Below are 26,161 nucleotides of genomic sequence, written 5' to 3' on the forward strand. Positions count from 1 at the left end.
TTTTATGTACCCCCATTTCCAAAGGTGGGACAAGCCTCCCAGATTTTGAACTCTACCACACAGCAGCAGTGGTCTCCCGTTTACTGGAGTGGTTCCCTCGCCCACTACGTAAAGCTTCCACTTTGGTGGAACAATTGACCTCTGGGCTTTACCATGGGGTTATGAACGGACTCATAGATCTCTTACTAGTTTGTCTCCACTGACCAGAGATGCACTATTAATCTGGTACCGCAGAAAAGAAAGATACTCACTTTCCACTGAGCCAAGTCCCCTTACCCCTCTATTTGACAACCCAGCTCTCCCAGAAGGCAGTTCTATACAAATCATAGACGATCACAACAGAGCCACTTGGCCCACAGCACGACAATTTGTCAACAACACACTTGGTACTTTCACGTCAAGATTAAGCATCACATCATCCAACGTAACATGGTTAACACGTCTACATCTGACAGCCTACTGTAAGAAATTACATGATTCCAAACAGATTCACAGACCCTTGACTGGCTTTGAACAACTATGCACATTCTCAGAAACCCCCCGCCACACCCTTTCATTGATCTACAAACTGATTATAGAACACACACATGATACCTTACCCAACTACACCAAAGCATGGTCAGAGAAACTCGGGAGGGAAATAACCGAAGCCGAATGGGGTAAAGCTTTTATTTTCACCCACAAATCAGCCATTTCGTGCTACACCAAGGAAAAAAATTACAAGGTTTTATCCAGATGGTATCGAGTGCCAACGAATCTCAGGATCATGTTTCCATCAACTACCGACATATGTTGGAGATGTAACTCTGCGAAGGGTACGTATGGACACATCTGGTGGGAATGCGATGTGATAGGTCCGTTCTGGACCCAAATCTTCCAAATCTATTCAGAAATCTACGATAAACCACTCACTCCCTCTCCTTTCATCGCTCTCCTATCAATACTACCGGGTAAAATTAAGTCACAAAAACACAACCTCTTAAAATTTTTTCTCAGCAGTGGTAGACAATTAATTGCTAGACACTGGAAATCCACTACTCCCCCATCTCTTTTAGAGTGGGTAAGTGAAATAAATAACACCATGCTTATGGAGGAAATGCAAGCCAGAGCCATAGACAAATATGCAAAATTTTCCTATATCTGGAGCATATGGAGGCATTACTCCACTTCAGATAAGCTAAAAAGCAGACTCACAGCTATGAAGGCACCTAGCCAAGTTACAAATTCTACTAGTTCCACACAAACAACCTAATAATAAAGGCCCCGACTTGGGGTGAGGCTCGCTGTTCCCCTCCCTTCCCCCCTCCCCCCCCCCCCCACCTACCTTGCCAGTCTTCCTCCCCGTTCCTCCCCCCACCTCTCTTCTTTCCTCTACCTGTCATTCCAACACTTTTCTTTACTCTTATACTACTCTTTTGGGCTATCTATAGTCATGATTTTATTTTTTGCCTATTGTATTCTGCTCTTTAACATCAATCCCCTCACAACCTCCAGCAGATTGGTTGAACACCAACGTTTATACGCTGATGGTATTCAGATTACTTGTCTATTTATTCAGAGTTCCTAGACACCTGGGCGCAGCATGATCCCATAGGGGCGTCCAGATCTCGGGAATTTTAGTCAACATGACTAACAGCAAAAGTTCCGAAAGCTGTTGAGATAATACACTATGTTTATATTGAAGACAGAACGCATAATAATGTATTGATCTACCCATGTATGTTTCTTTATTACTAAATCAGATTGCCCGATGTCGAGCATCTGATCTTGTTTATGTTTTCATTTTCCGTTTGGAAAACTATTTTATATACAATAAAAAACTTATTGAACCTAAAAGTTAGCAGTTGCAGTATGTGCAGCTGCGGGCTTTTAATTTTTGCAGCGGTGGACGGACCTCCGCTTTATTTGTGCACCTCCTAATAAAGGAATTGTTTTAAACTGTATACGAGCAATTGGATAAATGTACAGATGAAATACATATATGGGAGATGTTTTAATTGCCAAAGGATTAGCATGCTTGCCCTTTCAATTCTGAGATTTACACAGCTCTGCCATAAAGTACAGCCCTGTCTGGCAAGGCAAGAGACCTGATTTTTTCTCTACTGCATTTCAGTAACACTTATAGGTCTTGTCCCTCCTTCAGCCTGTGATTACTCAGTAAAAGGAGAAGCAGCAGACTAACGAGCTCATCTCTCTGTCACTCTGATTTCCCCTCTTATCAGATTGGTTCTTGTTAGCACATAATTGGCTATGTGTGCTTTTTCCCCCTCTACCAGCCTGAGCTCAGCTTTACAGTGACTGCACAAGGCTGATAAAAAGGGACTTTAAAGGGACTAATAGATTATAATGACATCAAATAGAGGTATATGCACCACAACTACTTATAGCCCAAGGGACTTTGTGAGTCACATCACAAAACATGTAGAAGAACTCAGACATATCTGGAGATAAAAAAAACACATATGAGGAAAAAATGTGTTTTTTTCTCTCAGACCAATGGGAAGGTAAAATCCAACCTGGGTGTCCTGGGTCTACCTGAAATTCCTTCCAGTTGGACATGTGAAGGACAGCACCATAAAAAATCCCCCTAAGTGGTTCAATAGTGCAGTGAGATATCTAGAGTCTATCAAATGTCCCCCAGTTTGGCTTTGACTTCACTCCAAGGCACTCAAAGACTGGAAAGCTATTCAACCCTTCATGCTGAAAAAGCCTAACAACCATATATAGTAAAATGTCATTTATTTTTTATACTTCATGACCTGGATTAGAAACGTTGACCAATCATTAAAATAAACCACAGGGCAAGAATTTGGACTGTAAATCAATCCAAAGCTAACATCTCATTCTTGAAATAACATCAGTTAAAAAACTAGCTGACTTTTTAAAATCTTTTGTGAACTGTGGTGGGGAGGTATCTCTTTTACAGTTTCGGTCTTTACCCATCTATGTGACCTTTACAAGAGTGTAATGGCAGAACATTTCATCTTGTGCAGAATTCACCATTTTTAAAGTAAAGGCATAACTCTTTTTTAGTAGGCAAGGGTTTGACCTGCTGCCAAGTTTTTATTGTGGTCTGTGTCTCAATGTGGAGGTTAGCCCGTTTATTTGTGGTGGTAACCATTGTCACTGAAACAGAACGTAAGGGAAAATCCTACACTTGAAAGTTGTAATGAGACTGAAAGCCAAGGGTAAATCTTTAAATGGAGATACATTTTCCGGTAATGACTATTTAAGTTGGGAATCCCTCCGACTTTAAGGAAATTTCTTATCACTTCCTGTTGAGTCTCCAAGACAAGAAGTGAAAATAAATCTCCCTAGCAGGACACAGACAGCAATAAAATCCTGACAGGGGTTTTAATCCTACTCTACTCTATTGAGAACTAAAAAAGCAAAGTTTTGGCATTACACGCTTTATAAAGACACCTTCTTTGTCTTTATAATGGCCATGTTTGGGCAGCCTACAACCTACATCAAGATTATGTTGACATATAAAGAAGTAAGGACTTGACTAATCCCACTGTCGTCCATTCAAAACAAAAAATATAGGTTTTATGTAGAGCTAGCCATTAACTAAGAACATAAGGTTATGTTCCCAAAAGCCACAGAGAGCAATAGTATCTCTGTCTTTCGGTACAGTAATTTTCTTTACAAGAAAAGAGAATACAATGCAAAGAACCCATGTCAAGCTGTAGGAAATAATGAGTGCAAATAATTTGTATTGTTCTGGAGATATTAAGTAGCATTATTAGTGTGACTCACGAATGACGCAGAATCAGCTGGGTCCGGCACTTTGAAATTTTTATCTCCGAGCCCTGAAACAAAGATGAAGAAATTAGCTGCAGGGGAGGCTATAATTACATATGAAACTAAATGGGGAGAAAAAAGTGCATTCACTAACTTAGGCTCACATCAATGAATCATATCCTGCTTGAAAGGCCATGGAGTAAGCTGGCTGGCTTAAATAAACGAGCGGAAATAAACGACCAAAGGCTTTTAAGTCACGACCTAGTTGCTAAGTTAATGCTCTTCTATTGTAGCCTCAAATTAGAGGTATTTTTAAATGCAATTTCACCCATGATTGTATATGTTAGACTTACTCAGATGGTCTTTTTTATCACAAGACAAAAAGGTGGTACACTGTGTTCCCATCTAACATAAATGGGCATTGATGGGCTGCCTTCAAACTCCTCTGTATAACTTTTGTAATTTCACTGAGAGTGACATATTTGTGGAGAACAATAATTACCAGCGACATGATCTGTAGATCCAATTTTTAGGTTATGTAATAATTACAATCTGAGTCATCAAGGTTTGGAAGACTGGTTAATGCACTATTTGTGAGTTAGTTTTTTTTTTTCAAAACTTTGTATTGCGTCTTCTAAAGATATTTACAAGATAAAGTATTTACAACATTTAATTTTCAACCTTAGATTGATATGCATTTGTAACCTAAATGAGAAAAGGCTTGCTTGATAATCTTTTTTGTACGTAGAAAAGCTATAACTGAAGTTAAACATAAACATTATGATGTCCATATCTGAGACAGTAACTGCCACTCAGTGTAGAAATTAAACCACAGGTACAGGAACAAGAATGCTATGGATGGGCAGGCCAGTAAGTTCTTGCAAACTAGTCTGAAAGAAGCGCCCACCAACATCATTTTTTCTATAGTAAATGGCATTGATATTGTCTTGTCTTGAAATAATGAGACTTTCTGAAAAGTGTGTGACTCTCGCTTTGCTCAAACATAACAACTCAAAAAAATTACTTGCTCCTCTTCTCTCCTCATAATAAGTTGTTCCTTACATCATAGGCAAGATACATGAACTGGATATTGTTTAGACCAAAGGCTACGAGCAAATGGGCCATACCCTTCTAAGGTCTCTTTAGACTCTAAGCTTAAGGCGTATCATGCATTTGCGCTATTTTGTTTATTGGAATAGGAGAAAGATGACAGTCTGGCATACTCTTCTTGGGGTGTTAGTATTTTGCCTTTGAATGATGACCATCGCTGATTAAACCTTTTTAGATCAGAGTCCTTTCACACGTCAAAACGCATCAATATTTTCTAAATAAAGCAGATCCTTTATAGCAGCTTCTACTGTTTACATGTTTGGGGGTTCTCTGGAGAGTAATTCTCAAAGAATGGTGCCTCTAGTAGTTTGCAGACATATATGTACCCATTCTTTATTGGCTGAAGTAATGCTTGTAGAAAGAGTGGGCTGCCAAGAACTAAAAAGAACCAGCATAGAATCCCCTCTGTTTTTGCCCAATATCGTGGAGGTGTATTTTATTACTTGTTCCCCGTTAGTTTTTTGTTAGGTATCATGAAAATATAACCAAACAGGTTAAGGTGGTTTGGGTTAAAAGGAACCAAAAATGCTCCACTGAACCAGGATGAAGCACAACAGAGCCTTCTTAAGACAGGAGGTATCACTATGTCTCACTACCCTATTTAAAAATAGGGATAGTTGGCAGAACCACTCAAATCATTTTTTTATGACTCTGGCCAACTGTGTATCCTGAACTGTTGATTTAAAGCACAGATACAGCCTCTCTCGTTTTCACTATAGCTCATTCCTTCCTATTCTGCTCACAGCCCTATTGGCTACAAAATGCGAAGCGGATCATCACTGTCCAGTAGAAAAGCAAAGAGATCTTTGCTTAGGCCGCCGACACATGCATCATTTTTTCATTCAACATTTGATGTGGATAGGGGAATCCTCCTGCTGTGCTATTGTGTTCTGCTCTCTGTCGTCAGAAGACAATGATCAGTGCTGCCGGATATAGCCGGTGGCACTGATCGATCCGCAAAAGCCCAACAGACTTCTGTACAACCAGGGTGCCCATACATGGATTGAAATTTGGTTGATCCCTGTTGAACTGGCAAAGTTTCTATGCATGTATGGCTGGCTTTAGTCATTTTTACTTCTAAAATGGTACTGTGCTTTTCTAAAAGCCTATCATGCTGTGCAAAGTAAGGGTAATGGTCGCCCTTGCATAAAAAAGGTAATTTGTAAAATACCATTAGTAAAAAGTAACCTTAGAAAATTTTATATAAAGAACTGTGAAGCAAATTAAGGGTCAGTGTCCATCAATGCAGCCTAATCAGTGCCCATCTGCAGTCTAATCAGTACCCAACTGCAGGCTCACCATTGCCATGAATGCAGCCTCACCATTGCCATGAATGCAGCCTCACCATTGCCATGAATGCAGCCTCACCATTGACATGAATGTGGCCTCACCATTGACATGAATGCAACCTCACCATTGCCATGAATGCAGCCTCTGAATGCAGCCTCACCATTGCCACGAATGCAGCCTCTAAATGCAGCCTCACCATTGCCATGAATGCAGCCTCTGAATGCAGCCTCACCATTGCCATGAATGCAGCCTCACCATTGCCATCAGTGCAGCCTGATCCATGCCCATCTGCAGCCTCAGAGGGGACAGGCAGGGGGTGGGACGGGCGTCAACAGATTACATACAGGAGAATCTCCTGTTTACTCGGCGGCCTCTTTAATACAAAGTCCCGCCTCCTATGCTAGACAATCCTCCAATGCCAGCCCAGGAGACGGGACTTCCTGTTACAGAGGCCACCGAGTTAACAGGAGATTCTCCTTTATGCAATCTGACGGCACTCATCCCGCTCCCTCCCTGTCCCCTCCGAGGAACGTTAAATACGGCATATATCTTTTGTGGCCCCCCAACAAATTGATTTGTTGGGGGCCACAAAACATATATATGTAGCAAAGTCCCAGGCCTCTTTAAGCCTAATGGTGACCTCCAGGCTTAGGGACAGCTGACATCCTTCTATGTAGTAGAGTGGGTTACAAGGCATGGTGGGTATAATGCAAGATAGATTGATGGGCGCCAGACACTTCTTGAATGCAAAGAGATTTATTGTCTCTTAAAAAGAAATGTGAGAGAGAGGGTTGGGGCCAGGACACCCTTAAGTAGATGCAATGTTAATTTGCAGACTCTAAGACTTCTATAAGAAGACAGCGATGCAGGGAAAGGTATCCAGCTAGACACCACGTCTGCATGAGTAGGAACACTGTCTCCTATGGCAACAATCTTGTAACAGTTTCTAACAAAGGTTGCAATGAACTCTTTCACTTCTTCTACAATCTCCTATTGTAGAACTTCACTCCACTGAGCTCCCAGTCTTTCACTAGACTTCCTGATCCACTTGCCGCTGGATCCCCTGAGCTCTTCCAGTCTTCTCACTTAGTATCTTCCTCAAGAGTCACCCCACAGGCCTGTTTGGTCCCTGGCTTGGCACACAATAATGCTCTGCAAGCGTCACCTCCACTGGGTGGGTCCCTGGCTTGGCAATTGCTGAAGTTTTCCCACTTCTTCACCTCCCCTGGTGGTGAGAATACTGCTCTAGTACTTGCTTCAGCTACTCACAGTGGTCCTCAGTAACAAGTTGGATGGTCCCTTAGTGACGTCAGCTTCCCCCTCTACCCCCGACCAGGACAGGTTCTCTAGCCGGGAGAACCGTTATTTCTGGTTGGACTACAAGCCCGCAGCCCCAACCCTACGCTGCTTCTGGATAGGCCCACAGACAGCCTAGCAGCCAGATATCCCCCGGATAGGCCTTAAGTTTCTGGCCTAGCAGCCCAGGGCAATACAGCACACATCCACCCACACAGCCGTCCAGATGGCATGGAACAGAACCCCGATCACCTGACTCCAGCCAAATAAGTAGTCTCTCCCAGCAGGCCAAGGGACCCAAGAAAATCCCTGCCCATTGGCTGAGACACTCCATTCATTCCTAATCTGTCTTTGCAATGACCTTGTCTTATCTAATGTCACCAAATACCTGGCCATCTAGGAACAGAGGAGAAAAGTGCAGCAACACCAGAATTAGGGTGAAATCAATTGACCTCCTGACAAATAGCCAAGTCAACTATCACTTGGCAGATAAATTTAGGAGCAACCCTGCCTAAACATCAGGGTGCTACATATATATCCAAATTACCAGTGGGGCTGCATGAAACCAGACCATGGGCCGCAATTGGCCCGCGGGCCGGACTTTGGACATGCCTGGCATATGTGCATAGGCATGCATAATCATAAACAATTTGAAAAAAACTCAGTGATTTTGGCTGTTCCCAAGATCTTGGAATTATAAGTTTGTCTACAGTAACCAAAAAGGCATGGGAATGCAACTTTTATGACCTGTGTCACTAGGTTTTGTTCTTGTCATGCATGTTTTCCATTCTCATACAAGTCTATAGAAATGTAAAACCTCCTTGAAGCAGGTCAAATGCAGGTCAGAAGTAGGTCAATAATAGGTTAAATGCACCTGTCATTTAATACAGAATGATCTCAGAAGCGTATCAAACAGATGTTAAACTGGTGCCTTTGACCAAAGCCCCGATCCCATAGACACATGTCCTTGGTAGAAAGTTAAAACAGTTCTTTGGACTGTCAATTCATGTTCAAGAGAAAGACTGATTCACAAAATAAAGCTCAGATAATCTGACCTACTAATTTATAAGGTAGACTCAATGTTGAAGACTTTCATAGTAGGATAGACGGAAAGCCAAATGTGCAAGTGATGAGAATGACTAAAGAGGCAAACAACATCTTTTTTTTTTTTTTTTTTTTACTTATCTTCTAACAAGCAATTACTGACACCCCATCAAATCCAATAAAGTCAAACCTTAAACCACAGTTCCTCCTTTGTTGTGTATCTCTGATGAACGTATAAAATCTATGATTCACCAGACAAAATTAATACAGGCCAAGTTATCTCCTATAATTGATAGAAGAATCACTGTGGATTTAACACCCAGTCAGAAAGCTACCTCGTCTACAACTCCAAGGGACAAAAACTGTTAATTATATTTCTCAGAATACACAGACAGGTGAGATAGTGCAGTCATGTTCCCTATAAGCCGCAGGAAAATAATCTCCACACTGAGTAAGATCTGAAAACAGGGATTTTGTGTTCAAGGAGAAAAGTACGTAGGACTTTTCTAATTAATTTTCAATCTAAAAAAAAATTCAGTCCATTATTTGTCTTCCAATTAACCCCCGCTCCTTAAAACAGAATGAGTCTTACACAGCCATGCTGAGACAGTTATTTAAAGCAAAGATCATTTGTAAAGCATTGTTTCTAATAATTTGAGTTTAATCTGCTCCATAAGAAAAATGTGGTGTTAGAAAGAATGTTGAATGTAAAAAAAAAAAGAATTTGCTAGCTTAACTTTGACCTCTTTTTTTTTCTAAAATAGCATATACGGGATATGCCTGCTTTGTACAGAAGCAGTACATGACTTGCCGCCCAGACACACCCCCAACAAAGCTAAATTTTAATCTGTAACTATATAATCACTAGCCACCTTGCGATGCCATACCCAACCTTTAAAATAAAACCCAGGATACTCTAGTTAAAACATTTTTGCTGTCTGTCTGCCATTGGGGACATTTACCTTTATCTGCTGTCTTGCTGACACAAAAGAAAGTGAGAAGGAAATTCTCTCTTAGACAGTTGTCATCAGAATAAGTGTACCCATAGGAACATTTCTCCTCTATTTCTCTTGCAATAACAACACAAAATGTTGGATTCTCCCATCACTTTCAGTCCCAATGAGAATATTCAAAAACTGACAACAGTTTAGAAAACTGAGGTCTGTTATCTCTTGTGTCAAACAGAATTATCATTCCTAGTGCAAAGGCTTTCCTTTCCTGAATATTTTTAAAACATGCCTTTAAACATGAAAAGGTGTCCAATACAGCCAAATCCAATAATACAGTACTTAATATTTTGGGGGGGAGGGGGCACGGGAGATGGACTGCGGGGATCAGTGCCTGTCCACGTGTGGGAGACAGATGGCGGCGATCAGTGCCCCCCCGTGGAAGACAGACGGCGGCGATATGTTCCCCGCGGGTGATAGACCGGGGATGGCCTTACCTTAGGAGGCCTATGCTCCAGCTTGCAGGTTGCAGGCTCCAGGGTAGAGCTTGATGCTGCTCCTTGCAGGTTGCAGGCTCCAGGGAAGCCTATAAGTGCCCACCAGTGCAGCCTCATCAGTGCATCAATGAAGGAGAAGCATTACCAGTTTGCAAAATTCTATAACACACTATGAAAATGCTTTTTGTTTTTTTTTTTAATTTTTTTTTTTAGCAAACAATAAAAAACCAAGTGGTGATTAAATACCACCAAAAGAAAGCTCTATTTGTGTGAAAACATTATAAAAATTGGCCTGGACAGGAAGGGGGTAAAAGTGTCTAGTAGCTAAGTGGTTAAACAATTGATGGATAATTCACCATACAGCCCCGTCTTGCTGCACACTCTCATTGCCCCTGTTGGCTCAGTCACATGCTTTACCTTTTAGTCTCACTTATTTAGGACATCAGAATCAATAGCTGAGACCGAGCTGCACCCCAGAACTTTGGTCACCCACATGTCCCCAAAATCTAAGAGGAACATAGGATCACAGTACTCCTCACATTTATGACTCTAACTGAATACATTACACTTCTACTGAACCCTGTTCTCTTATACCACTCAAACATTTTGTTAGCCTCTTCACATACTCATTGTCTGTTTAATTGTGTTTTGTAAAAAGCTTTCTGATTTTGCATGATTAACTTGGCACCCGTGTGAGAAAGGGTGTGATGAATGGAGGCAATTCTTGCGGCGGGATTTTGTCTGACGGCACCACACAGGCAGATGATTCTGTTTTCATTTTTCCCTCTAATCGTCTATTGACAAAAACATTTTTCATTGTGAATTGTTCCACATTTACACAGAGCTGTGCTGGCGGATTAATGTAACCACCGCTAAATTGTTATTCTGTGCACGTTCTCCTACTGACATTTGTCAGGAAATAAAGCTTGATGTGTCACAGAATATCCAAATATTTGAAGGGGGGAAAAAAGCCTAAAATAATGACTTAGGAGTTCTATTGACCATGGACATGGAGAATGCTCTGAAATCTCAAACACTGTTATCAGTCGTATCTTCCTAAGTTATTTCTGTAAACTAGAGAACCCCTCCATGTTACAGAGATGAGGAGCACTTCCTGTCCTAGGATGATAACGCTGTCCCTCTACAAATACAGGGCAGTGAATTAGTATGATCTTAGGACAGGAAATGTATTACTGGCAGGAAAACTAGTGTAGCCACTACATAAGGACTGGTAAGCTGCAATATATTACATTTTTGTTCTTGGGTTTAAATACACTTTAGGAAAGAGCTCTTCCCCCAATCAGTCCCTTAGAGGTACATCATCTGGATGAGGGGTGAGCTTTGTGGAGTTGGGCTTTGGACAACATAGCAATGCTTTAGCAATAATAAATGAACATTTAAAGTGAACTAATTTCTGGAATTGACACACCAAGAGTCTTTAAAACTGCTGACCATATCAACCTATTAGACTGGAGCTGTGCACAAGTAATATTTTTTAGTCCCAAAACTGTACGAAAGTTGCCAATAATTGGTTGCTGAATACAAAGAATGAGTCGCTGCCTGTGGTGTAAGCTACACAGATAGTATAAAGTAGTTCTGCACACAACTGAAATATGATCATGTTAGATTAATAGCTTATGCAAGCTACTTGAGTAGTTTACACCATAGCATAGTCTTATTAATTAATGGCTAATGATTTTAATCCCATGTGGCATTACCATTTAGCTTACTGTTCACTGTTCAAGAAGGACTTTACCTGAGGATTCTGGGTCTTCTTTGGTAGATATCTTAAACAAACAAATCTTTGGTGGGATCCGGAAGAGCCTTGACATGTCATCAAGCATGTTCATTTGGGCAACGTGCTCAAAGTGACCGGCTCGATATCCCTAGAACCAAGGCAACACACAATCCAGTATTAAACACATATTTAAGGGTCAGACCACCCATAGATAATATTTGTTGGAAAGTAAAATCAATTAAGCGGTTTATGTTGTCTCCTCAGTGGTGAGACAACATTAGGTTAGGTTTCTGGGTTCTTTAACCTGCTGTGGCCATAGCATGGGGGTCTTACTCTGCCTGCTGGATTCTTAAATGATATTATAGTACAGAGAATGCTGGAGAATTGTAAACACACCGAGGTGGGTGGAAACATGAAGCTCTAGGGTAGGCAGGAACTGAACTAGGAACTATGGCACAGAGATACCAAAAGATTTAACAAGACAGCAAATGATTCTACCCTCTAGATCATGGGCCCTTTGATTGCCTTTATCTGGCCCTTGGGACACTGGTATGAGACATTATTTTTCCCTTTGACAACAAAAATGGGGCATAATTCCTGCCACTGACATTAACAATAGGGCACTATTTCTGCCCCTAATACCAAAGATAAGGCGCTGTTTACTCCCACTGATGCCAGAAAATGTTCTTATTTTCCTTGGCCAAAGGCCCCCCTAAAGTCTGAAGGACAGTAAACTGTCCCTTTGTTTAGAAAGTATGGAGACCCCTGCTCTAGATTCTCAGCACTATGATAATTCTATGGATTGACAGTAATGGCAGGACAGGGTAAGTTGACTCTGTATATTGAACTAGGAAAGTTAAGGTTTCAAGAAGCAACCCACACTGACACGATCTTCTAATAAGGTGGTGGCTCTCTTCAAAACTCTCTCCAATGTTTGTGACTGATCAATGCTGGCCTTCCTTAAGCCTGGTACACATTAATGCAAGGTTAGTTCAGCGACCCCCCCCCCCGAGCTGTTGTGTTCTGACAGGGGGACGCCCCCCGCCACTCTGCCATTGGCTAAGAGCGCTGATCAAGAGTCGATCAGCTGCTGGTTTTCCAGCATGGGCTGAATGTCGGCCGTTTTTTTTTTTAATCGCCGAGCCCATGTGTACCCGGCTTTAGGTCTATGCCTGCAACAATTCTAAAACTAGCACTGGTCAGACACAGTCCTACTATATAGGGTAGTAATACTGCTGCTAAATGTTTCACTTCCTACTGCAGCGGTTCGGCTTGGATGAACACCTTATTGGTTTGGTCATTCCCTGAACCTTCGAACCAGCATGTTTGGACCAGACCCAGAGCCAGTACCTAATCACAGGCAGCTTGCTCCCTCACTCCTCCTGTATTTGGGTGAAAGGCTTAGCGTTACAGTGTCAAATACATTCACTCTTGCCATCTGCAGGACACAACTCAACACTGTGTGTACTGGCAAACACAATATTTCTGTGATTATTATGTTAATTTCCTCTAGATGATGCATGTGTGTTTCCTTGATCATTTATTTCCCCATCAAGAAAAGCCCAGAGCCAATAAATGAAATAAATAGGTGGAGGGCTGACATGACATAGTTAACAGGGTACAAGGATAGTAGGGGTAATAGGATTAGTGAGTTTTGAGTGGGAGGGGGCAGGAGTTAATAAAAGAAACAGGCCCTTCCCCCTTGGTCACCAGAGCGTGAGGGAAAGTTTTTGAGCAGCAGCATGGCAGAGGTGGAACAGCTCTTAGCACGGTTGCGGGCAGAGGTGGCAACACGGGGCCCGGGGTGGCTGGATGAGACTCTGGGGCCAGTGTTGGCTCAGCCGGCGGCGATACCAAGTACCGTGAGGAGAGAGTCGGCACAATCTTGGTGGTCCCGACCTCCGGAGTGCTTTTCGCCCAACCTCGCCCCCTGGGCTCAGCGGCAAACAGGGAGTCCCCCATGGGCTCCTTCGGGCCCTCCTGTGAAGCGATCAGCTATGCTAGCAGGGAGAAGGCGAGACAGTAATTCCCCTCACCAGGGCTGCCCAGCGAACAGGCGGTCCAGCGGCTCCAGAGTGATGGCTAGGCCCACGTGGCGGAGGGAGCAAGAGAGCGCAGACCCTGCCCCTGGCATGACGTCGGCAAGGATGGGGCCTCAACATGGGAAATCGGATGCTGCGGTCGCCGGGCCTTGTACTCCCTATGTCGGGGACACTCAGGGACTGGAGGCAGAGAGGCAGAGTGGGATGCCAATGCGGTAGGTGAGCAGTGGGACTGAGGTTAGCCACACCGGCCCACAGACGTCAGCGCAGAAATCGGTGGGCGGGTATGCAGCAAGGAGGAGTGGTCGGATGGCTCCTGGACCCTCGGCATCCAGGGCTGTGTCATCTGGAGGGCTGTCTGTTGGAGAAGAGGAGATGTCCGGTCAGAGGGCGAGCTGACGGGGTCGGAAGAGGAGGTTCCCCTGAGACAATCTACAGCGAGGGAAACGGGACAGTCGGCTGGTGGGTTTATCCCTGTGCAGCCCGTAAGTTTAATTTAACTTTACCTTCTGTGGGACTGGCTGTGGACAGTGTGGATGTGGGCCGTGGGGGTGGGACAGAAGTGCAGTCTGGGGTAGCAGTGGGGCCGGGGGATCCTAGTGGTTCTGCTCCTGTTGCAGGCACTGGTCACAGTACTGCAGTGGTGGCCGATAAGAGCTTAATGGGTTTCCTGGCGGGTATCAAGGAACTGGTTACTAGGTTTGAAAAGGATGACAGGGTCTCTGCCGGTCCAGCGGCGGCTTGGGTACCCCCGGTGGGGGGGCTGGGGTGTCCCTGAATCCTGGGGGGGAGAAGAATTCCCCAACAGTGATGGCAGTGCCCGCGGTGGTTGAGAGCACGGTGATTGGGCAACTGAAAAAGCCGCGGGGGCAGGGGATGCTGTGACCAAACAAGACGTCATCTGTTTGGCGGATTCCGCAAAATGCGAGGTGTACATTTGTTTTGAGGGGCCTCTGGGTGCGCACCTGAAGCCTGAAGTCTGGGAAAAAATCTGGTAGGTGAGTATGTGGAGATTTTTTCACTGCTGCTGTTAGAAAAATTTAATTTGGATAGGGTGAAGCTGGACGATTCCAAAAAAGAGGAAGAAGAAAAGAAGAGTTATATGTTGATCAATATCTTCCGATGGGATGCTCCTTATCATGTGCATTGTTTGAGCAGTTTAGCTCATTCGAAGAATGGTTTGTCAGGTATGTGTTGGGAGTGAATTCTATCATTCATTACCTGGACGATTTCCTCTGCATGGGCCCGGCATCTTCTAAGGTCTGCACGGTGCTCCTGGCTACGTTGGAGCACATCGCGGATCGTTTTGGCATACCATTAGCACTGGAGAAGACGGAGGGACCAAGCACGGTCATCACTTTTCTGGGCATTGTACTGGACTCGGGGGCTATGGAGTGCCGTTTGCCGGAGGATAAGTTGGCGGATCTCAAAAAAGGAAATTAAGGGCATGATAGGACTGCGCAAGGCTTAGCTCTGGGTGTTGCAATCACTGTTAGGGAAGCTCAACTTTGCTTGTTGGATACTGCCGATGGGGAGGGTATTCTGCCGACGGCAAGTATGGCCGGGATCAAGTCGCCCAAACACTTTGTGCACCTGGTTAAGGTCCACAGGGAGGATTTGTGGGTATGGCACTCCTTTTTGAAAACATTCAATGGGAGGGCTCTGTGGATGGCCGGCCCTGTGAGCAATTTTGATCTAGAGCTATTCACGGATGCGGCTGGCGCAGCAGGTTTTGGGGCCTTTTTTCAGGGCCGGTGGAGCACGGGTCTGTGGTCGCAGTCATGGATTGATGAGGGGTTTACCAAAAATTTGGTGCTACTGGAATTGTTTCCCGTAGTGCTGGCAGTGGAATTGTGGGGCTCATCGTTCAGGGATCTGAAGGTGCGTTTTCACGGGGATAACCTTGGGGTGGTACAAGTGATTAATAGAGTGACTGCCTCATCTCCCCCGGTTGTACAGCTGCTGCAACACTTGGTGTTGCGCTGCCTGCAATTAAATGTGTTTATTTATGCGGTGCATCTTCCAGGAACTGAGAATGTCATAGCTGATGTGTTGTCTCGCTGTCAGTGGGACATGTTCCGAGAGTTGGTGCTGGCAGCGGAACAACAGGGGTACCCTGTCCCGACTGGTTGTGGAGGATTGCATTTGACAAGTCGCCAGATGGATCAGGAGGTCGGTGAGTGAGGCTATGTGGGCTGCGTATAACAAGGTATAGAGGGAGTGGTTGGCTTTCGTTCACAGGGCTGGTGAGGATCCTGTTGGTCCAGAGGTGCGGTTGCTGGTCCTGTATTTTCTTTACAGGCACATGGAGGATGGGGTGTCAGGGTCCGCTATGGGTAAAACGAAGGCAGGTTTAGCATTTTTGTTTAAATGGCAAGGGCTGCCAGATTTTACTAAGGATTTCTGGGTGCACCAGGCCCTAAAGGGATACAGGCGAACAGTTGGTCATCAGGATGCTAGGCGAACGTTGTCGTTTAATATCCTTAGAGGGATAGTGGCGCATTTAGCGGGGGGTGTGTTCTGTGGGCTATGAGGTTTTGTTGTTCAGGGTGGCTTTTTTTGTTGGCATTTTTTGGGGCTTTTAGGATTAGCGAGCTGGTTAGCCCTTCTAAAAAAGTCCAAGGGGGTATTTGGTGGCAAGATGTGATATGCAAGGAGGAGGGGGTTGCGTAGATCGAAGACGGATCAAGGGGGCAAGGATAAGACTGTACAGGTCTTCTCCTTGCTGGGCTCGCCGCTGTGTCCAGTAGGGGCAGTGCAGGGTTTTTTAGAGGTGCGGCTGGCGGTTGCAGGGTCCTTTCTACTGCATGCAGATGGGCCCCCCTATCAAAGTTTCAATTTGTTACCATTTTTAGGAAGTGTTTACGGGTGGTAGGTTTAGAAGAAAAGGAATTTTCTTCGCATTCATTTAGAATAGGGGCAGCAACAGAAGCGCCCAGGTGTGGAATGGATGATGAATCAGTGAAACGCATTGGTCGGTGGGAGTCGCGCAGGTTTAGGCTGTACATTCGCCCTCAGCTACTGGTGGGATAAGAGTGGAAGATGGGCTGGGGTGGTGTGTGAGTTTATTTCTGTTTAAGCTGGGCGTGTTGAGGTCATGGTGGTGTGTTTGTGTTTTCTTCTATTTCAGGTACAGTGCAATGCCTAGTCTGGATTCTAGACCATTTCTATGTGTGCTGGGGGGCAAGAAGGGCAGATGTTAGGCCGAACGGGCGGCAATTGGGGTTTTCCAGACAGGAAGCCTGTGTTCAATGGCTGGGATTTCCGGGAATGTTATGGAGCAGGATGGTTCCAGAGGTACACCGTTTCGTACGTCTGGACAGGCCTTCTGACGTTTTACTATTGCATGTGGGTGGTAATGACCTGGGAGTTAGATCCATGTTGGATATCACGTGCGACATCAAGTTTGATGTGTTGCGTCTCCGCATGGCATTTCCGGATATGGTAACTGTGTGGTCGGACATGGTGGCTCGGACATCATGGAGGATGGCCAGGTCTGTGGAGGGGATTAACAGGGCTCGGAGGAAGATTAACAGGGATGTAAGCAGATTTGTGGTAAGGAACGGGGGTTTTGTGATAAGGCACTTGGAGTTGGAGGTGGAGACATGGAGATATCTAAGGGGTGATGGAGTGCACCTTAATGAGGTGGGAACCGATATGTGGGCTTTAGGGCTGCAGCATGGCATTCAGAGAGCAGTGAGGGTGTGGAGGGGCTCCCAAGGGTAAGATGTTTCCCTTGGGTGCTGTGGCGGGCGTTGGTCTTTGCGGGTGAAGGAAGATATTTCGGAAGGAAGAGTTCAGGATCTGTCGGTGGTATGGGTTCTGATAGTGGTATTCCAGCTAACGGAGGTTTAGCTGGAAATTGGTAATGGGTGCACTGCGGTAAGTGGTTGTCTCTGAGCCAGCCTGTTGGCTTGAGGCCTATTAACATACTTGAGAGGTACCGCAGTGTAGTATTTTATACAGATGGTTATGGAGGATCCTGCAAAGACCAACGCTATGAGGGACTGATGGGTTCATAACGGATGTTTTATGTTGATGTTAATTTGAATATATTTGTTTAATAAAATAAGGCTGCTACGGCCTATGTTTACTCCAATTTTGGTATGATTTCATTAATAAGGTCAAAAGGGGGTGAAGGTTGGAGTAAAAGGGTTGTTAGTATTAAGGTACATCTGTTTTACAATAGTCATGCATTATTACATGCTAGCTTCCTGTTTTTCCTTCTTGATGAACTGAAAGTAGAACAGTGCTTTCTCTCAAGGTTTAAAGGGTTTTTGTGTGTAAAGTAAGCCATCTACCAAGATACAAACCCCCTCTCAGCTCACAAGCAGGCAAAAGTGGTATGTAGATTTATTTCTGCCTAGCTATTAGTTTCAAGTCATGTTTGTTTTAAATGTAATTCACTGTATGTCTGATGATTTGTCCTGCATATTTGTTCTATTTATTTAGTTCTTCGGTGTTGATGTAAGTGTCAGTGTAAGAACTTGATAGGTACATTAAACATCAGTGATACAAGAACCTCAGCCTTCTCATTGTGACTAAGGGCGGCATACTGTGGCATGGTTATGTTGCAGTTGCACTTGACCCTATCTAGCAGTACTTAAAGGTGGGTGTACTATCTGTCTCATTACAGAGTTGACTTCAGTTTCTACCTTTGGCTTCCCAGCTTGTTGATGAATACATTCGTCTGCCATTAGCCCTTACCTTCAGTCCTGCATGTATTCTTGCTCTTTGATTTAGTACTGCATTTTAATTCTGCCTGCACAAGTCTACTACCACAATTTGGGAATTCCTGCATGTTGGGTTGTGATGCTGTCTGCGGGGCAACATTCGCATCTTGTGCAGCTCAGTGAGAGCTTTCCAACCCTTGCTGGCAGCACAAAGGCTCTCCTGTATCCCATGACAGTCTCCCACAAAAAGGGGGTGCACTATACTTGGGGTGTAATCGTATTGTGCCATTCCTGAGCCCATTTTTTGCAGGGGCTACAGTACTGGTTCTTACTTTTCCTCAGAACCTCAGGTGACCAAGTGTGGCTCTTTACCATGTTTTTTCTGAAAGCTTCTTTACTAAAATATTTATTAGGATGTGCTAGTTTTGTTGTTGAACACAACATGGCTTAGCTATTTTCCACTTTAAGGGTCACTTACTGGCACCCCACCTGGCACTCTAATGGCTGCTTTTATGTGTTCCCTGTATGCTAAACACAGCAAGCTGCCTTGAAGCTGTTTCTCCTTAATACTTGTCCTAAATAAAAGTCACAGAAATAGACCGAAACATTGCCAGAGGTGCTCTAAACATAATGTGCTTCTAAAAGACTAATTTGTGTGAGGAGAACACAAAGTAATGAGTATATTCATTGCATCTTCCCCTCATGTGCACCAATCGGGCTCACAGCTATTTTTATGCATCTCCCCAGATAACAACCTCCTACCTCTTCTGTTCAACAACCCCATCTATACACTGCATCCTTCACTTTGTCTGCTCTTAGAGAATAAAAATAGCCAGAACAATGTACCTGAAGCCTTGTGCAACAACAGTAACCTTAACCTTATTCATGGAACATTCAATCAATGATGCTCTGGTTTTAAAAGCCAAAGCTCACTTGTTAAAGGGATGTACTAAAAGATAACTTCTATAGTATTAAATATAGGTGCAAATGATCAGCCTAATGCCGCGTACACACAGGTGGACTTTCCGATGGACTTTCGAATGAACGGACTTGCCTACACACGATCAACCAAAGTCCGATGGATTCATACGTGATGAAGTAAGACTGGACTAAAATAAGGAAGTTCATAGCCAGCAGCCAATAGCTGCCCTAGCGTTGGTTTTTGTCCGTCGGACAAGCATACAGACGAGCGGACTTTTCGTTCGGACTCGAGTCCGTCAGAAAGATTTGAAACATGTTTTATTTCTAGGACCGTCGGACTTTTGGGAAAAAAAAGTCCACTGGAGCCCACACACGGCCGAATTGTCCGACGGAGTCCGGTTCGCCGGACCTCGTCCATCGAAAAGTCTGCTCGTGTGTACGCGGCATAAGGGCTTTTTTACACTAGTGGTTTTGGGGAGGGGGTTTACTTACCACGTTTTTAGTGCCCCTTCACCCACTCACCCTGTAGTTGGAGAGACAGTGACCTGGGGTGTACACATATCACAGTCGCAGGAGCAAGTATAACCCCTGTAGCAGTTGGCAGACACTACCGTCCACAGAATGCAACCCATTCAATGGGGCCGTGTTGCAACCTCCCCCAAAACTGCACACAATGCACACAGTTGCAGCGCAGTAGTCTGGCATTTAGGGGGTTAACACAGGTGGTGGGAAGGTGATACAAATGTGAATCACTCTTCAGAGTGCAAAGTAAGTGTAAATAAGAATTAAAGTGGACCTTTCAGTAATTTTACAAGCCTACAGGAATAAATTCTTGACAGGTCACACTAAATGCTTTTACCATTACTACACCATCATTGAGTGCCTCAATTCAGTGATTTTTGCCTAGGGTGAGATCATAGCATCGGTCTGTTGCAGGCAGGAGGAAGCATTTCCTCAATCTCCTCTTCTCCAGGAATCAGACTAACATTGTAACTTTGTAGAAGGTCACACAGTGAAAGGCTAAATCAGGGTCCGATCAGAAGACACAGAAGAAAAGCACAGGCCCCAGGATTTACATGGTTATTCCATCTCCGACCCAGCATCCCAGTCCAGGAAGTAGATGGTGAGCTTGAATGATGCCTGGACAAATATGAAGCCATCTTTTTGGGGGTAGAAAAGCAGATGAATGCATTGCTAAGGGGATCCTGCATGGGTGCATGTAATGTGAAAAAAACTATCTGATGCTAGGTTGATTTTCAGTGCTGTAACTTCACCATCAAACAAATACTTAAAGGGATTGTAAACTCTCGTGTTTTTTCACCTTAATGCATCCTATGCATTAAGGTGAAAAAACACCTGGCAGTGACCGGCCCCCCAGCCCCTCGTTTTACTTACCTGAGCCCTGCAACTTCACCCCGTGGGGACGCGCTGTCCCTCTGCCCAGGGTTCTTGTTTGGATAGATTTATAGCAATGCAGCCATTGGCTCCCACTACTGTCAATCAAATCCAATGATGCGGACGGGGCCGAGTCATACATTCGGCGGCTATGGACAGTGAATGATGGACTCGGGAGTGCGCCCGCAAGGTGAGCCCCCGGGAGAGCGCTTCTCCTAGGGGGTTATCTGATGTGGGGAGGAGCCACTAGAGCCGCCGGGGGTCCTCAGAAGAAGGTGTTTGGGGCCACTCTGCGTAAAACGAGTTGCACAGTGGAGGTAAGAATGACATGTTTGTTTGTTTTTTTTTTTAAATAATCAAAGCTTTACAATCACTTTAAATACCAGTTTTGGGTACAGTTACTCCATAAGTTCCAAAAACTAGTCCTTCCTACAAGTTTGACACCTTCATTTTACATAGAAGTTCTAACTGGGTATCTTGCTTGTAGATTTTCCCACAGCTTGTCACTGACCCATTTGGGGAGATGGGGAGATTTACTAAAACTGTTGCACACAGCATGTGGAGCAGCTGTGCACAGTAACCAATCAGGTTCTTACTTCTTTTTGTTCAAATAAGCTTTTACAATAAAAACTGGAAGCTGATTGGTTTCTATGCAGAGCTGCACCAGATTCTGTGTGCACCAGTTTTAGTTTATCTCCCCCACTGACTACCTTACATTCTCCATTTACCTGCATCCCTCTCTGTGCAGCCTTTGAACTTGTCAGAAACATGAGCTGGTAAACTATTAAAGCAAAGGCCAGGCTAAATAATTACGGTGATAGATCCTTAAAGTGTTACTAAACCCACAACAGTAAAATCAGTGTGTATATTCTTGTTATACTCACTGTGGAACCTAAGGGGTTAATCATCCGCATTGTGTAAAAAAGCTGTTTGATCCTGTCTTCTCTGATCCTCCCCTTCTCCCACAGTCCTCAATCCATCTCCTGACAGTACAAAGCCTTGGTTTGATGAGTATTTCTAGAGAGTTTTTTTTATCTTTGGAGGGTGCAAGTGATTAGCCTAGTGTCAATCAGCAGGAGTCCTGCAGCCTTATAGGACAGTCAGAGTAGAATGAAAACTCCTCCTACAAGCTTTAACCAGACACTGATAGAAGTCACAAGACTGCTATATACTGCTGATGAGAAAAGGTATTTAGCAGTTTATATTTACTAAAATAATTGCATTTCCATGTTTTGTGTACTGTGGGAGACCAGATATAGTGAATGCAGGGTCCTGGGTTAAGTAACACTTTAACTAGGGTCTAATTGCACAAGCTGTAAAGGGGCAACTTCTGCAGGGCCTGAGGTCTGGGGGCCCAAGCATGACCACCTCCCTCTCTCTCCCCCAGGTCACATTCTATGCAAAATAAATTAACTAAGCCTTTATTTTTCCTTTCTGTCACCTGCCGTCTGAACCTTTGGAGGGCTTATAAGAATTTACACAATATTTTATCCAAATGTATTCAGAAGATAAAGCACTATCAAGGGTTTTCATATGATATTTGAGGAGCCCATAGATTTAATTATGTCCCAGGGACCTGAAGCTTTTTGGGCCACCCTAGAATGTGAGTTCTGACCACATTCATTTTTATTAGAATGTACAGTAAATGGCAGAACTAGCACATTTTATGAATGAATGCAAAAGTCAAAATCTAATATGAAAACATGCCTTACCTCTGGGAAATGTTCCTGGGGTTTGAGAATCTGAGAATTTTCAATGTAAGAAGTCATTTCTGCAGTACCAGTGCCCTCTGCTGGAGATATTTAACAATTATACAAAAAATGTAAACTGCATTACTTTTATAGTTTTTATTGAATCATATATTTTTTTTTGTAAAGACTTTGCGCCCAATCACTAAACAAAAAAACAAAAGCAGGGATAAATCGGTACGGCATGCTTGGATCGCATGCCTGCATACATGAGCAGATGTTTGAGAACATCTTGTAAGACAACGTTTCTAAAACAATATAAAAATGAATGTGACCGACTCATAAGAAATTAAGTGTATGAAGCTAAACACATGTCGTAGCATGTTGTAGCATGAAAGTCAACATATGTAAAGCTATCATCATTGGAATCCCTAATTCAAGCACAAGCGTTTTGGACCTTTGGATGTCGGCCACTGTTCATATATTTGTGCATGCGCCGTACAATATACAACTCTGCGTATCATTTACTGATGATTTTGAAAACGTTATTTTTTTTACAATCTCCTTTTATGTATGGACATTAATTAATTAATTTAATGTATGGACAGTCCCTAACAACAGTTAGATAATCCCAAAACTGTTAGAGAAAACTGAAATTTATTTGGGGCACTTGGCTAGCATATGTTCGTACAACGAAACGTGCATGGCATAGCAAAACACAACTGTTAGTAAATTGTATGTATTTACCCAACAGCCTGAAAGTTTTTGTTCACATGGCAGGTGCATACTATATTTTTTGGGCATACAATTTGGTTGTTCATACATATTGCCTGGGCTGAAACTAGGGGGGGCAAGGGGGAGGCTGCTCTGGGCGCGGCATTGAGAGGGGCATCAAAGCTGGTACTGATCCTCCTGCAGCAGCTGAAAGGCCCCTTCTCCTCCTCTACCTCCTGCTAGCATTATGCTGCAGGAGGAAAATACAGGGATGGGTACTTGTAAAAGCCGACCCAGCTGTCTCTCCTGTTCCTGCCCCTTCTTCAGCTGAAGCCCCCCTCCGCTCCTCTGCCCCCCTTTGCTCCTCTGACCCCCCTTTTCTCTGGTCTCCACCCCCCCCCCCCCCCCACTTCTCTGGTCTCCCCTCAGCGCTCACCTCCTCTCCCTGGCTAGTTGTGCAGTACAGGAACCCGGAAGACAGCCACACAGAGTTGTAACATAACCTTCGCCGGCAATCTTTCTCCTGGTCTTTCCTTCCCCTGCTCTCCATCTAGATGACAGGATGGGGAGCAGGGCAAGGAAAGACCAGGAGAATGACTGCCGGGGAAGGTTATGTTACAACTGTGTGTGGCTGTCTTCCGGATTGTACGATGAGCTTCTCCATGCTGAGGATATTATCATTATTCAGCCCGCACTGCACAACTAGCCAGGGAGGGGAGGTGAGTTCTGCGGGGAGACCAGAGAAGGGGAAGCAGAGGAGCGGAGGGGAGACCAGAGGAGTTTGGGGGGGAACAGAGGAGCACGGGGGACCAGAGGAGCACAGGGGGGACCAGAGGAGCATGGGGGACCAGAGGAACATAGGGGGGACCAGAGGAGCACAGGGACCAGAGGAACACAGGGGGGCCAGAGGCGTATAGGGGGGCAAAGGAGCATGGGGGACCAGAGGAACGGGGGGCCAGAGGAGCATAGGGGAGGCCTAGAGGAGCACAGGGGGGACCAGAAGAGCATGGAGGATCAGAGAACCACAAGGGGAACCAGAGGAGCACAGGGGGGACCATAAGAGATTGAGGGGACCAGAGGAGCAAGGGGAACCAGAGGAGCACAGGGGGGGACCAGAGGAGCACGGAGGGGACCAGAGAAGCACAGGGAGGCAGAGGAGCACAGGGGGCCAGAGGAGCACAGGGGGACCAGAGGAGCAGAGGGGACCAGAAGAGCACAGGGGGGGCAGAGGAGTTTGGGGGGACCAGAGGAGCAAGGGGGTACCGCAAGACCAAGGTGGGATTCAGAGGAGCACAGGGGGGACCAGAGGAGCAGGGAGGGACCAGAGGAAAACGGGATGACAGAGGAGCTTGGGGGGACCAGAGCAGCAGGGGGACCAGAGGAGCATGGGGGGAGACCAGAGGAGCATGGGGGAGACCAGAGGAGCATGGGGGGAGGGGACAGACAACTGACTGAACAGCTATGGCCTGGGATTTTTCCACGTTCTTGCCTAATCCTCCCTGTCTATTGTATCAGCTGCCCTGCTTGCATTATCTCTTTCACTTTGCCAGCAGATCCACCTGCTCTCCGACGATCCCTGCTGAGCAGTCGGATGACAGGTCTGTGTCCACTCCACCTATGCAGAGCGGACACAGACACAGCCCATTTTCCTCTATAGGCAGTCGGATGTAAACGGGCTGCCTGTCCATTTACATCCAACTGTCACCTGATCCACCAGACGGATGGGGAACAGATCCCCTATCTGTCTATTTTTAGCGGATAGGATAGGTTTGGATGTCGGCAGGTATCAACAGACACATGTCCATTTACATGCGCCACTCCATAGAGGGCAGTGGAGGGTCCGCCTAAAAAACTGACAGGCAGACCCGATCGGTCGACTCGTGTAAAAGGGGCCTTACACTGCCAAATTGAATGCTGGAAAAGCCACTATCCATGGGCATAGCATCAGGGGTCGCAATGGCAACCCCACTTATGCTCCCGTGGTGCCTCCCTGCAGCACTGGACAAGAGGGTTGGCAATTACTAGAACCGATTACCTATGTTTTCCCCCTGCAGCAGCTGCCTATTTAGGCATTTTCGGCAGTTTGGCATCTTCATCCAGGGCACTGACTGACTTTCTCCTGGGGGGGTCGCCAAGAATGTCTAGCTTCGCCACTGCATATCTTAGTCAATAGTTGAGGCTCATTCTCAAGTGATTTTGATCATGCAGCTTTCCTGGGAAGCAAAAGTTGAGTACGATGATGTCACACTCCCAGAATCAACAGAGGCCAGGGATGAAGTTAGTTATTTTCTTAAACTTTATTTTTCACTGGATTTTTAAAGGTATTTGTGTTTGGAGGTGGTCAGTAAAGTGAACCCTACATTTTATGAAGGTTTGATTTAATGCTTCTCCCATCCCGTGGATCTCCCTACCACAATTGGTCTGATGATTTTCTTCTCTCTTCAGGAAAGTTTATCCCGCGGCCTCCAACTGAAAATTGTACTCATCCCTCACAGTTAATAAGTTATCCTTCACATCTTTTGTATCACTTGTATCCCTTAGATTGTTAGCTCTCAGAAGCAGGGCGCTCCTAATCATCTTGTTTTGAATTGAATTGTAACCGTAGTCTCTCTACTTTATTTTGCAAAATGCTGCAAACTGTTGGCAATATACTGTATAAATCTGTAAAAAATATATGGAATTCAGGGTACACAATGCTTGGGGTTCACTTCTTCTATGAGTCACCTATGTTCCCTGAATCTAGCACGTAGTGTTCGGATTGTTCTGCCCACGTAGAGAGGGCCACAAGGGCATGTTAGGCAATAAATTACGAATTGGGATGAGCAATTCTCAAAGGTGGTGAGTAAGTCTTCTCATTGGCTCTGAAGGTCTTTTGTCCATGGTGCTTACATGTAAGGCACTTCAGTTGTTGCTGCTTGCTATTTTGCCCTTGATGCTCAGGGCATTTCTATAGGAGAACTTGGGCTTTTGGGGAATAGATGTTTTGAGGTGGGGATCTTGCAAGAGGATAGACCAGTGTTTGTGGAAAAAATTCTCTATGTGTCGGTGTTGGCTATGAAACT

General features: G+C 44.8%; 1 protein-coding gene across 3 annotated transcripts in view; it reads right to left on the reverse strand.

The window, feature by feature from the left end:
* LOC141132824 (uncharacterized) overlaps positions 1-26,161 on the reverse strand; it is a 64,048-nt gene that overhangs the window by 33,644 nt on the left and 4,243 nt on the right. The window contains exons 2-4 of one of the 3 annotated variants that reach the window (XM_073621728.1): positions 22,410-22,489; positions 11,685-11,814; positions 3,760-3,812 (exon numbers count right to left, since the gene is read on the reverse strand). In XM_073621728.1, coding sequence (XP_073477829.1) covers positions 3,760-3,812; positions 11,685-11,814; positions 22,410-22,466 — 240 coding nt within the window. In that variant the 5' untranslated portion in view covers positions 22,467-22,489. The remainder of the gene's footprint in view (positions 1-3,759; positions 3,813-11,684; positions 11,815-22,409; positions 22,490-26,161) is intronic. The other 2 variants (XM_073621729.1, XM_073621730.1) reach the window with 2 other exon arrangements.

This window comes from Aquarana catesbeiana, linkage group LG03, assembly GCF_042186555.1.
Source record: "Aquarana catesbeiana isolate 2022-GZ linkage group LG03, ASM4218655v1, whole genome shotgun sequence".
Taxonomy (NCBI): domain Eukaryota; kingdom Metazoa; phylum Chordata; class Amphibia; order Anura; family Ranidae; genus Aquarana; species Aquarana catesbeiana.